At 42.6% G+C, this 13643-nt stretch overlaps 1 protein-coding gene across 1 annotated transcript in view; it reads right to left on the bottom strand.

The window, feature by feature from the left end:
* Positions 1-774: 774 nt before the first annotated feature.
* LOC115465226 overlaps positions 775-13643 on the bottom strand; it is a 38221-nt gene continuing 25352 nt past the window's right edge. Inside the window, exons 6-7 of the mRNA XM_030195629.1 lie at positions 5735-5845; positions 775-962 (exon numbers count right to left, since the gene is read on the bottom strand). Of these exons, the coding sequence (XP_030051489.1) occupies positions 864-962; positions 5735-5845 (210 nt within the window). The 3' untranslated portion in view covers positions 775-863. The remainder of the gene's footprint in view (positions 963-5734; positions 5846-13643) is intronic.

The raw sequence follows: 13643 nt of genomic DNA on the forward strand, positions 1-13643 counted from the left end.
GAGGCAGACACGCAGGACGTCACTGACGTCAACACAGCTGATTGCAAGGCAAGGGGAATTTCCCTACTCCTCCTACTGCCTCGGAATCAGCTGTCACCCCCCCCCCCCACGCTATGGACCCCTCGAAACCCACCCCCTCCCGCAAATCTGTCGATCCCCCCTCCCCCCACCGTAACGCCGAAAACTGCCACCGCCGTTGTTGTGCTACCTTCCCTTCCCGTAGGTTGTTCAATCATCTTCTTAGAAAGTTTAACTCCGTGCGTCTGACGTCAGACACACTGAGTTAAACTTTCTAAGAAGATGATTGAACAACCTATGGGAAGGGAAGGTAGCACAACAACGGCGGTGGCAGTTTTCGGCGTTCCGGGGTGGGGGGGGGGGAAAATCGACAGGTTCGCGGGAGGGGGTGGGATTGCCTGCCTAAGGCCCGTTTCCTTGCCTACAGAAACGGGCCTTTTTTACTAGTTTCCAATATGGATTTGATACTTTTAGCACATCAAAGTCTGACTTACATGCACTATTGAAAATGCCTCTCCATGTGTCTTAGCTTACAGATTTTAGAAGATGTAAGAGTGCAGTTTAATTTACCAGGATACATAAGAGTAGCTATACTGGGTCAGACCAATGGTCCACGTAGCCCAGTATCCTGTTTTCCAAACAGTGGCCAAGCCAGGTCACAAGTACCTGGCAGAAACCCAAATCGTGGCAACTTGGATGCTCATTTGAATCATTTCTGAATATACTTTACTGCAATTGTAAGAAAAATATTTCAGGAATCTTAGGAATCATTTCTTTAATGAAAAAAGCTATAACATTACATGGCAATTTATTATTGCAGAAGATATCAGTAGAAAATGTAGACTTCAGTCATCATGTGGATAAATGCGCTGCAGCCAGGGATGCATAACATATCTAGATCCTTCAAACATGGAGAAGTAAATATGCAAAACAGGATGGTACAGCTGTAAAAAGAATAAGTAGATCATCAGAATGATTGGCAAGTTTATATATTTTTATACTCTTAATAGAACCACCATGAGATGGAAGCAAAAACATAGCTCACAGTCATAAATCTGTAAGGTTACTATATGGCCGCCCTCCCCTCCAGTGGAGCCACAGGTTTACGTTATAACAAAAAGTATACAAGGAAACAGACAAGCAGGAGTTTTCCCCAGAGCATTTCTTCCAGGATGGAGCTGGCCCATCTCAAGGAATAGAAAAACAAAACAGGAAAAAAAAATAAGTACCAGCTTAACAGACCTAATTTTGCCACCATGTATGTAGTAGTGAGGTGATAAACAAGGGACATATGCCTACTCAAACCTGGTAGAAATGCTGGTGCCCAATAACGCTAAGGCAGTAATTATATGTGCAGGTTTTCAGAACACCCCTGACACTGACCATGCTCCCTTTTGAGTTACACGCTAGTAGAGTAAGGCACCATACCTTATATAGAATAGTGTGAAGCCAGATGCATACACACATCATAATTGGGGCCCATCAATAATTGGTTGTTAGCATCTAATTGATCAAGGTCTAGGCACCATATACAGAATCTGGGAGCAAAGTTGGATTATAATCATTGTCCTACCAAACTGTCAAATTCCAGGGTACAATAAAAAGCGTGCAAAGGGCATTATGAAATATCCCTCTATAGTGATGGCATTAAATGGGAACTGTGATGCATCTGAAGCAGTCACTACCAGCTAATAAATGATTTAGAGATGGGAGTAACTAGCGAGGTAATTAAATTTGCTGACGACACAAAGTTATTCAAAGTCGTTAAATCGCGACATGATTGTGAAAAATTACAAGAGGACCTTACGAGACTGGGAGGCTAAATGGCAGATGTTTAATGTGAGCAAGTGCAAGGTGATGCATGTGGGAAAAAAGAACCCGAATTATAGCTACGTCATGCAAGGTTCCACGTTAGGAGTTACGGACCAAGAAAGGGATCTGGGTGTCGTCGTCGATAACACACTGAAACCTTCTGCTCAGTGTGCTGCTGCGGCTAAGAAAGCGAATAGAATGTTGGGTATTATCAGGAAAGGTATGGAAAACAGGTGTGAGGATGTTATAATGCCGTTGTATCGCTCCATGGTGCGACCGCACCTTGAGTATTGTGTTCAATTCTGGTCGCCGCATCTCAAGAAAGATATAGTAGAATTGGAAAAGGTGCAGCGAAGGGCGACTAAAATGATAGCGGGGATGGGACGACTTCCCTATGAAGAAAGGCTAAGGAGGCTAGGGCTATACAGCTTGGAGAAGAGATGGCTGAGGGGAGACATGATAGAGGTATATAAAATAATGAGTGGAGTGGAACAGGTGGATGTGAAGCGTCTGTTCACGCTTTCCAAAAATACTAGGACTAGGGGGCATGCGATGAAACTACAGTGTAGTAAATTTAAAACAAATCGGAGAAAATTTTTCTTCATCCAACGTATAATTAAACTCTGGAATTCGTTGCCGGAGAAAGTGGTGAAGGCAGTTAGCTTAGCAGAGTTTAAAAAGGGGTTGGACGGTTTCCTAAAGGACAAGTCCATAAACCGCTACTAAACGGACTTGGAAAACTCCAAAATTCCAGGAACAACATGTATAGAATGTTTGTACGTTTGGGAAGCTTGCCAGGCGCCCTTGGCCTGGATTGGCCGCTGTCGTGGACAGGATGCTGGGCTCGATGGACCCTTGGTCTTTTCCCAGTATGGCATTACTTATGTACTTATGACTGGAGGTTTTTTGTAAACTCTCAGGATTTAAGGTAAATTGAATGAACATTACCACCTTAGATCCAGGTGGTATGAGGGACGTGACCAGCACTTTCCCCTTTCAGGGTACCAAAGACCATGCTAAGATATTTGGAGGTCCAAATTGGGGGGAAAAAGTATTCCCCCCCCCCCCCCTTTTCTAGAAACAAGTTTGGTCCTATATTCAGAAAGTACTTAGAATCACAGCTCCTTTAACTTATGAAGGAATACTATTTAACATAGGTTCTGAATTTGAAGGTCATTTGCTCCTAGGTTCTCAATTACTGCACATCCAAATGGCCATAGCATTGTAGCACACTTTGAAAGTGTGGAAAAATGCCTACTTAATGTGCAGTTCTGCTCGCTTATATACATGAGATTATTATAGCAGAAACTGGTGGGAATGTTCAGAAAAGCTTGACGTGGACACTTGCATGAATTATTGGAAGGTAAGATTCGATTTAGATAGTTTAACAATAGTTGCTTCCTACCACATATGGGTAATCATCCTGTTGGTTGGGAGTAGAGGAATATTAGGTTTTTACTCCTAAAAGGTAATATATATCTGTTGATGTTTAGTGTGAAGTATTGCCACACTGGGACAGAACAAAGGTCCATCAAGTCCAGCATCCTGCCTCCAACAGTGGCCAATCCAGGTCACAAGTACCTGGCAAGATCCCAAAAAACAGTACATTTTATGCTGCTTATCCTAGAAATAAGCAGTGGATTTTCCTCAAGTCTATCTTAATGACTTAGCCTTTTTTTTTTTTTTTTTTTTTTTTTTTAAAAGGAAGCTAGCCACGCCTTTTTTTAAACCCCACTAAGATAACTGCTTTTGCCACATTCTCTGGCAAAAAATTCCATAAGTGGAATTAAATGAGTGAAGAAATATTTTCTGTTAAATATTACTGCTATCACTTAAAATATAATTGAACAAAATAAAACATATGGTTTTATATTAGTATTTTGTTACATTTTATGTATGTTTGGGAATGGCAAGATCATGTGGCATAGACATTTATAATAAAGCTATACCCAAAGTCCACATGAGTGTGCATCTTGTTGGAAAACTTGATTTAAAATGGAAAGGGCTGACTAGTCTAAGCCTCGCCTCCCTGCTGTGGAAAAATTGCATGCTGCCCTATCTTCCAACTGAACAGTAAGCTGTAGTTTGGTTTTAGCTCAACAGCCTATGGCCCTTTTTAGAAGGACCCCCCCACCAAAGCTTTTATAGGCATTGATGGTGATTTTAGAAAGCTACCATGTACATGAGGAGATCCATACCATGTCTGGGTAGATGGCAAGGGAGTGAAGTAAGGGTATGGAGATGGAGTATGTGGGTAGGACCAACACAAACATGCATTCCCCCAGAACACATGCATTGCAGCACGCAAAAGTGCCTGCTCCAAGGGGAGATAAAGGCCAAGGCTACCTCTGCCACCTGAACGTCCCTTGCAACAAGAACCCACCACCACCAGTCAAGGTTCTATGGGGTCCCTGATTTATGTATGTCTACTGGGAGCAGAAGCAATGTCTGCGCCTACTTCTCTGTGTCTCAAGTTCAAAATAGCAGCCGTGAGCCCTAGCAGTAAGAGAGGGGGTTTATCTAGGTGTGCATGGAAAAATAGGAGCAGCAATTTTAGAGAGCGGCATATGGAGAAACAAAAAATGATGTTCCTTCACCCCATATATGCATGTGTCTTTCTAATCGTTGATACCATCTGTCATTGACATGTACTCCTGCATGATGCCCTTACACGTAATTTACAAGATGCTCTGTGATAAGAGCCTTTGTAAAAATGGAAATTTCCCAACCTGGACATCAATTCTCGTCTTCACACTTTCTAAAGTTGGACTGTGTACCAGAAGCGATATATGTAGGACTTGTAGTCTAAGATGTTGCTAACTTGTAAATTTAGGTGTTTATCTTCCAGCTAATTAGGGGCTCTGAGGGTACCAAAAAAAAATAAAGTGTGTTACTTTCACCCCATATCTACTACTGCTGCATATCTTTTTAAATCAAGTCGGGGAGGGGGTACAAGTGTATTACGGACATTGTTATTTTTCCTGGTAATTACCCAGTACATGCTTTTTTTTTGTCATGCATCTGGGCAGTTTTATCAGTTAAAACTTTTATAGGGACATTAAGGGGAGCCTTTAACAGGCTTGGCATTGCTAGTGGGTGCTACCACTAGGCAGAATGACCAATGCCTCTGTTGGCTAGTGGCTTTTGAGATGAGGGAAGTGTCAAAATTGGACCTTTGGTATAGGTTTTGGGAGGAGAATTGTTATAAATACAATAAGGTGGCAATAAAAAAAGGAAGGAGGGGAAACGCATTTCTGCAGACCCTGACTTTTTAGTGTTTCCAGCTCAGTTTTAACTGTCCATATCTTTCTAATATAGTGTATTTGGTAAGTCTGGTGCTCTGTGTGTAGGAGATGAGGGATTCTCCTGTTATGTAAGGATCTTTAGCAGTCTAACATGTTTTTTTCAGTAGGTGCTATTTGGTTTTGTAGGGACTCGTGTAAAATTTGCAATTTATAATTGTATTCAACCCTTCTGGAAACACACAGGATGGATAACTGCTGCCTTTTTATAGTATCTGTTGCAGGGTGTGGGCAAGCCCTGTGCATTCACCCCCCTCCCCCCCCCAAGACTGGCCTTCATGTAAGTGCCAGCATCTTATTGCTGGCAACAAAGCAGTGTGCTTTTTTTTTTTTAACAGATGCAATACATACTGTTTAAATGAGTAAATTGTCCTAGATATTTAAAGTAATAAATTGGCAATTATGTTCTATTAAGTGGGGCTCAAAAAGCTTCCAGAATTATAGACACTTAAGATACAAGGTAGCTTGCTGTATTCTCCCAGATATCCTGAAGATTGTAATATTTGTAGTCGTTACATAAGCATTCTAAAAGGCTAAACCTACACAACATATACATGAGTTACATTCCAGAACATGGCCCATTCCCACCACCTTCCACATACCTGTAATCCCTTGAGTACTATAACCTCATCCTGAGCAATATAGGATATTGTTTTTCCATAATTCTGTGGGCGGCATATAAGGATTCTGTAGTGAGGAATATTCTTTTTAACCTACAAAAGCATATTTGAAATTTACAAAAAAGAGTTGTGTAAGCCCCAACCTCATTCTCCATATAATCTTGGACAAAATAGAGCAGAAGCTCTCAACCCAGTCTTTTAGGACACATCAAGCCAGTCAGATTTTCATACATTGAAAAACCGTGTGTGGTAATTTTCTCATGCATATTTATTGTGGGTGACTTAAAAACCAGACTCGTTCATTGTGTCTTCAGGACTGGGTTGAGAACCCCCTGCTATACAGTTTTCAATTGTTGAACAAAGCTATTTAGCCAGGTAAATTAATCTAATTGGGCAAACCAGCTGTCTTCCTGAAAATCACAGTGGATTATTCCCCCCCCCCCCCCCCATGTAGTGAAGCCAACGATGACCCAAAGATGCAGGTATATCAATTGTTGTAGAGTCTGTAGCTAACTTCAGAATCCCTCAAGCACACATACTGGTTCAAGGGTCCCCCCGGTGATAACATTAGCCACACCAAAACACAGAGAAATAAGAATTAGGGAGGCTAGTAGGTTTAACAATTCCCCATCTATTGGATCCTCTCAAAATGCACAAATATAAGTAGTAGTGTAAACTCTGGTGGTCAAGTTACACCTTTTAAAATTGTAAACTGTCAAGATGGATGCTATACTGTGTAATTGGGGAAACCAAAATATGTACAAAAAATACATTTCACAAATCTAACAAGATGTTAATATGCACAGTTTATCATTTCACATAAATCTTAAGATTGCATATCCAATTAGATGTTGCCATTAACCTTAAACAGCTGTAAACATTAACAAATGTTCCACTATTTTCTACACTGCCATATCAACCTTACTCTAAATCAGAGTTTCACATCCCAGTCCTTGAGGAACCCCAAGCCAGTCTGGTTTTCAAAATATCAACAATGAATATGAGATGAGGGGCATTTCGATTATCACAGCTGCGTCCCATGTCCAGACTCACCTTTTCTTCCAGTGGTCGGGCTCTGTGACTTCTCCAGATGTCCTTTCCCTGCACAGATACCACTGTTGCCCATTTCCCTGTTTCTCAAGACTCATTTCAAAGATTATTCAAGTCTCAGGCTGATGTCCCAGTATCTTGGCCTTGCTCTGGTTCCCTGTTGTGTTCCAAACCTCATTCCAAGTTGAGAAATCAGTGAAGACCTTTATAAGGAACCTTGGGACTTTCATGCTTTGCCTTCACAAAGGTGTTTTAGCCTTGACTTAGTGTTCCTGTGAGTCTTGCCTGAAGCCCTGTTCCAGTTCCTACCTTGCCAAGTTCCTGAAGCCCTGATCCTGCTTTGTCCTCTAGCCTTGCCCCAATTTTAATCTAGTTCATAGTCTTGCCTTGTTTTGCCTGAGTTCCAGTTCTAGCCCCTTTGCCTTGTTTTTCTTGCCTCATCTGGATCCAGTCCAGGTCCAGTCCTTGCCTAGCCTTGTCCTCATCTTGTCTTTTCTGGACCCAGTTTTAACCTAGTTCTTGTCTTGCCTTGTTCTGCCTGGGATCCAGTTCTAGCCTTTTGCCTTGCCTCATCTGGATCTGGTCCTCATTCTTGTCTGTTGTACCTTGTTACTTCTGAGCTGCCTGGTTTATTCTAGTACTGTCTTGTCTAGCCTTGCCCAGTCCTGTCTTGTTCCAACTTCTGCCCTGTGCCAGCCCACTTCAGCTGCAGTCCAAGGGCTCACCTACCTTGAATTTATGACATCAATAAGATGTCCAAATCGGTCTTTGGACGTTTTGCTCAAAACATCCAGAATCCAAGTAGCAAAGATACCAATTTTCAAAACAGTAAGTCTTCAAAAAGAATTTTTGAAAATAGCCACTTGCTAGATGTTTTTGTGCTCTGTGCATTTGTCTAATCTATTTTCAGGAAAAGAAAAAGTCCACGTGAAAGACACAAAAATCAAGCCACTGGTATGTAGGAAGAGTCAGCATTACTACTCCTCCACATTTCTAAAGCGCTACCAGGGTTACGCAGCGCTGTACAATTTTAAACGAGGAAGGACAGTCCCTGCTCAAAAGAGCTTACAATCTAAAGGATAAGTATTCATTCTTAGTAGACTAGCCACACAGACATCCCAGCAGAGCAGTGGGGCACCCTAGGGGGCACTGCAGTAGAGAGTTGCACGGGGACAGAAATCTTACCCGCCCCACTGGAATTTTACCCATCCCCATCCATCCCCGCAAAAATGTAATCCATTCCAACCCATCCCTGCAAGACTTTAACCCATCACTAAGAATTTAATGATAAATAAAAAAATTCCAATCAGCTCCCTCAGTCTCTCTCTGGATTTGAGCCACAGCACTGTAGGCAAGGAAGGCATGGAAGCTGAAACTTGGAACACTCTGGTGTGCACATGTAAGATGTGTCTCTGATTTACTGGCACTGTGTGCTGAGAGGTCACCACATGCACGTGCCAGTAGGTCAGGTGACATCTGATGCTCATGCCTGTGTCAGAGCTGAGGTCTGCTCATCAGCCCGGGAGCAAAGAGGATTAATTGTAACATAGTAAATGACAGCAAATAAAGACCTGAATGGTCCATCCAGTCTGCCCCCAATAGTCACACTCATTATCAATTCATGATTAAATCAACGAGTGTGATATATAGTTATGGTCTTTGTGTGTTTCTGGAACATAGACCATAGAAGTCTATCTGGCCCTATCCCTATGTTCCAACTGCTGGAGTTGTCGTTGAAGCCCACTCTAGTCTGGTCGTCTTCTCATTTGAGGGACACAGATCGTAAAAATCTGTCCAGAACTGCGTTATATACTTAAATATACACAGTTACATCCCATGTCAATGTTAAAAAAAAATTACTAAATGACAAATTGGAAAAGTGGCACATTAACCTCAACATACTGAGCATTGTTCCTGGATAAAGAAGTAATTATCCCCCCATCACATTTCTATGCATCATGACTGAATATATTTTAGCAATGAAAGCAAGTGATAACCTTTTAGGTAATGGTGTTAACACTACCTGAAAATTTGCTCAATTACTGACTGCTTCTTTCGTTCTTGCTCTCAAAGATGGCTAATTAAGAAAACATTTAATATAGACTTTTGTACTTTTGATTGATAATTCTGGTTACACATATACTATAGAAATTACCATTGGGGGGGCGGGGGGAAGCATATAATTTTTCATATTCATTCCATTTGCAAGATTTGTCTGTGGCCTTAAAAACAGCATCTTTGTACCAACAAGCAGGCCAGCAAAGGAAGTTTTGGTAATTGAAAAAAAGTGTTAAGTACATCTTACAACAGGCTTACTTCCTCATATCAGGGTTATACATAATCTGTGGTCTTCACTGTTTTTCCAATGGGGGGGGGGGGGGGGGGGTTCAAAACACGAAGTATCCAGCAATGGTACAGAACAGATTGGCATTCTATGCAAGCGGTTTGGAGGGGGGGGGGGGGAATTCTAATATAGCTGACCAAGCTTCTAAATTACACGCAGAACTCAAGTAAAAAAAAAAAGCCTGTTCCCGCATTCTCCCTCTCTCTTCAGCCCAATAGTGCCACTCATTTCCCCCCCCAGTCTCAACCCCCTTACATTTTTCCCCCCATGCATCCCCATCTTTCTCTTCAAGACGACTTCCCTCAGTTTAATCCTTTTTCTCAAATCTTCTGGAGGTTTCTTATGACAATAGCACCACATGATCTGAGTTTACAGAGACCTGCGTAGTGCAGACAGAAAACAGAACAGCTGATCTGGAGAAGCAGCAAGCCTCTACATAAGAAAGGAGTGTGCATGTTGTCGAAGAACCATACTTAACAGTTGATGACAGCTACTACTGGACCTCAGGTCTTACACTGAACACTGCCTAGAGTATTCAAGTCTGCATTCTCTAGGGCGACTACTAGGTCCACGCCAAACCACCCAGGGCCTCTGCTCCAGGTGCTGTGGAGGATTTGCAGCCCATCTGCATATCCTCCCAAACATTCTCCGGGTTGACATCCAGGTCCACTGCTCTGTCTACATCCCATCTGAAACCACAGTATATAAAAAAGGACCACATTGCCCACCTTCCGTTTTCATCATCATCTCACCATCCCTTTTGTCTTCTCTCTTTTTCCTCAGCTCAAGCTTCAACATTTTCTTCCTTTCATTTCAACCATCTACATTTTGTCTGAGTGCATCTCATCTTCATCATGCCTCTCCTCCATATTTGCTCCTTCTGCTGGGGATATGAATTCCAATCCTGATCCTCCAGATCAGCTCTCACCCTACTCGTGAAGGTCACACTGCAATGTCTCCAATATAAAATGTGTTCCTCTCCTCCCCCTCACCTATCCTGTTGAATGCCTGCTTTGTCTCCAACCACCTTTCCTACATTCACAGCCTCTCTTGTACTCTCCATCTGCTTGCACAGAGACTTGACTGCTTCAGCTGTTACCCTGCGTCATGAAGATTTTCTTCCACACACCTTGCCCAGTTGGCCACAGAGTTGGTGTCAGGCTACTATTTTCATTTCTTCCACCTCAGTCTCACTGCTTTTCTTCCTTCAAAGTTCACTCCATTTATTTACTCATCCACCTCCAATAAATCCCTTTCTTCCTTTCTCCTCACTGACCGACTCCTGGCTTTCCTTCTCTCTCAAACCTTCATCTCCTTCCCTCATTCTTGGGGATTTTAACATTCATGCTAATGAGCCCTTTGACTCTTATGCCTCTCAGTTTCTTGCTTTAACATCCTCCAATCTTCAGTTGTGCTCACTACCCCTACTCACCATAATGGCCACTGTCTTGATCTTGTCTTTTCTAACTGCTCACTTGGCAGTTTCTGCACTCAGTTCTTGCCCTCTATCATCTGATAACCTTCACACGTAAAACACCCTTCACACCAAAAAAACACCCTCCCATCCAATCTCCACCTATACAATTAGGAATCTTCAGGCTATTGGCTCTTGCACTCTCTCCACCAGTGCTTCATCCTTCTCAACCACTATGCTACCCAAGTCTTTCAATGAGACAGTCTTCCTATAATATTCTCTCCTCTGGATATTCACTCCTCCCATTCCCCATTCTGCAATACCAAAACCCAGCCTGACCTCTAAATCTGCTATGTTCCTGATCTGAATGCTTTTGGCTGAAATCCCATACTGACTTCATACATTTCAAATTCTTGCGACCTCCTTCCAGTCTGCTTTTTCACTTGCCAAAACAGGACTACTACATCCAGTTGACTCTTGGCTCAAAATGCTCAACGTCTCACTGAACCCCTCTTTCACTTTCTCCCCAGACTATGGCTGAATTCTTCCATGACAAGGTTCACAAGATTAACCTTGGGAGTTCAAAGTCACCGCCATCTCTACTTCCCCCAGTCCATTCTAGTCAGCCCTCCTTCAAACCCTGCCTCCTTTTCTAAAACTCACTGAACAGGAAACTGCACATTTTCTTTCCTCCTCCAAATGGAGTACCTGTTCCTAATCCCACCCATCTAGTCAGCACTCTCCTCCTCCTACCAGATATGTCCTCAATCTGTCACTTTCCACACAACTGTTCCTGATGCCTTCAAACATGCTATAGTTACACCACCTTCCTATCCAAGACACCTGAAAATGACTGCCATTGCCTTGACTTCATCTTATTCTTGATCCACCAACATGGCTTTTGCCCTCTACATTCAACTGAAACAGCCCTTGCTAAAGTCTCCAATGACCTGTTTCTGGCCAGATACAAAGGTCTCTGTTCTATCCTCATCCTTCTCCATTTATCTGCTGCTCACCACCTACTCCTCGATAAGCTGCCCTCAGTTGGATTTCAGGGCTCTTTCTTGGTTGTTTTATTCTTCTCTCCCATTGTACTTTTAGTGTATGCTCTGGCAGAGCCTCCTCAATTTCTATCAGTCGGTGTACCTCAGGGCTCTGTCTTGGAGCCTCCTTCTCTACATCTATGCTTCCCTTGCTCCTTCCATGGTTGTCAGTATCACCTTATGCAGACGCCCAGATCTGCCTCTCCACACTAGAAGTGTCAGCAGGATTCCAGACCCCCCCCCCCCCCAAGTCTCAGCCTGCCTAGCTGACATTGCTGCCTAGATGTCTCACAGCCATCTGAAACTGAATATGGCTAATCTTTCCCACCTCTTCTCTTCCCCCATTCTCTTGCTGTGGATTACATTCTCATCCTCTCCGGCTCATCAGCTCATAAAACCTTGGGGTCATCTTTGACTCCTCTCAACCTGCACATATTCAACGATTGCTAAAACCCGTTTCTCTCTCTGTAAAGATCACCAAAATTTGTCAGTTCCTTTCCGAGCACACTACCAAAAACCCTTATCCACACTCATCACCTCTCGCTTAGACTACTGCAACTTGCTTCTTACAGATCTCCCACTAAGCCATCTCTATCCCCTTCAATCTGTTCAAAGTTCTGCTGCACGATGTATATTCCTCCAGTGTCACTATGCTCATATTAGCCCTCTCAAGTCACAATTGGCTCCCTATCCATTTCCGCATACAATTCAATCTCCTGTTACTACTTGCAAGTGCATTCGCTCTAACTCCTCAGTACCTCTCCCTACACTCCTCCCCGGGAACTCTTGTTCATTGGGTAATCTTATCTGTACCCTTCTCCTCCACTGCCAACTCTAGACTGTTCCTTTTACCTTGCTGTACCATATTGCCGGGAATAGACTTCCTAAATAAGTACACCAAGCTCCAGCTCTGGTCATATTCAGATCTAGGCTAAAAGTCCACCTTTAGGCTGGGTTAACTCCTATTCACTTTTTCAGTACCTATGTCTGTTTTATAATTCCCACATTTATCCTGTTTGCTCCATCGAGCAGGGACAGTCTTACATATTCAATGTACAGCACTGTGTACTCTAGTGCTATAGAAATGATTAGTAGTAGTCTCCAGCAGTTCTAAGCTGAGTATGCTCAACATGCCCTTTTTCTTATCCTACTATATACAACAACATCTAATGGCTACAATAGTCTTACAATTAGATCTACCATGAAACCCAGGGCCAGAAAATAGCTCAGCATAGAAGAGGAAGTCATTCAGTGCATAGAAGGTGAAGATTGGAGGAACAGGTGGGGGGAGGGGGGTAACAGGCAAAAGACAGCATTGAAGGTCTTCTATATACAAAAAGACCCAGCTCTTATTTGAAGATCTCACTTGGCAAGTTAGAAGCTGGAATGATGGGGATGTTTTTTTCTTCTTTTGAAACATTTGGAGTTCTCTAGCTAGTACTGGCCACTTTTCAGCACTGTTTCATTCTAACATTTACCAAACTACATAAATGCTATGATCGGCACCTACCCCGGATATGCAATGCCAGGCTGTTTCCAGTGACCAGTATTGAATATCCAGGGGTCCTTTTTGGCCAGTGCTAGCTTAACCATCCAGCACCAAATATTCGCTTGGCTGGTTAAGTTTATAGAAGGCAAAGATCGGACTACATAAGAGCAGTCCTATTTGCCCACTTAACTTAGCCAGTGAACGCTGAATACTGCTGGTTATCATGCGACAGAGCCAGTTAACCTTTCAGCACCATCTGCAAATATTCAGTGAAGATAACCAGTTATCTTATGCTGAATATTCACAGTTAGGTGCCAAAATGCTATTTAACCGGTCAGCAGCCGTGTCCGAATAGTTAAATAGTTTTGACTATCCAGAAGAGCATAGCTTAAAAATACAAAAGCCTTTAATTAGAATGAAGCCAGGCTGTATTCAACCTAATTTTCCCACAGATTTGTTGAATCACCACAGACAATAAGCAGCACGCATTGTAGCACAGTTTTACCTTTAACTCCTGCAGGTTGCACATGCTAACAATTAGCAATTCATCC

The sequence above is a fragment of the Microcaecilia unicolor genome, chromosome 3 (genome assembly GCF_901765095.1).
Source record: "Microcaecilia unicolor chromosome 3, aMicUni1.1, whole genome shotgun sequence".
NCBI classification, from domain to species: domain Eukaryota; kingdom Metazoa; phylum Chordata; class Amphibia; order Gymnophiona; family Siphonopidae; genus Microcaecilia; species Microcaecilia unicolor.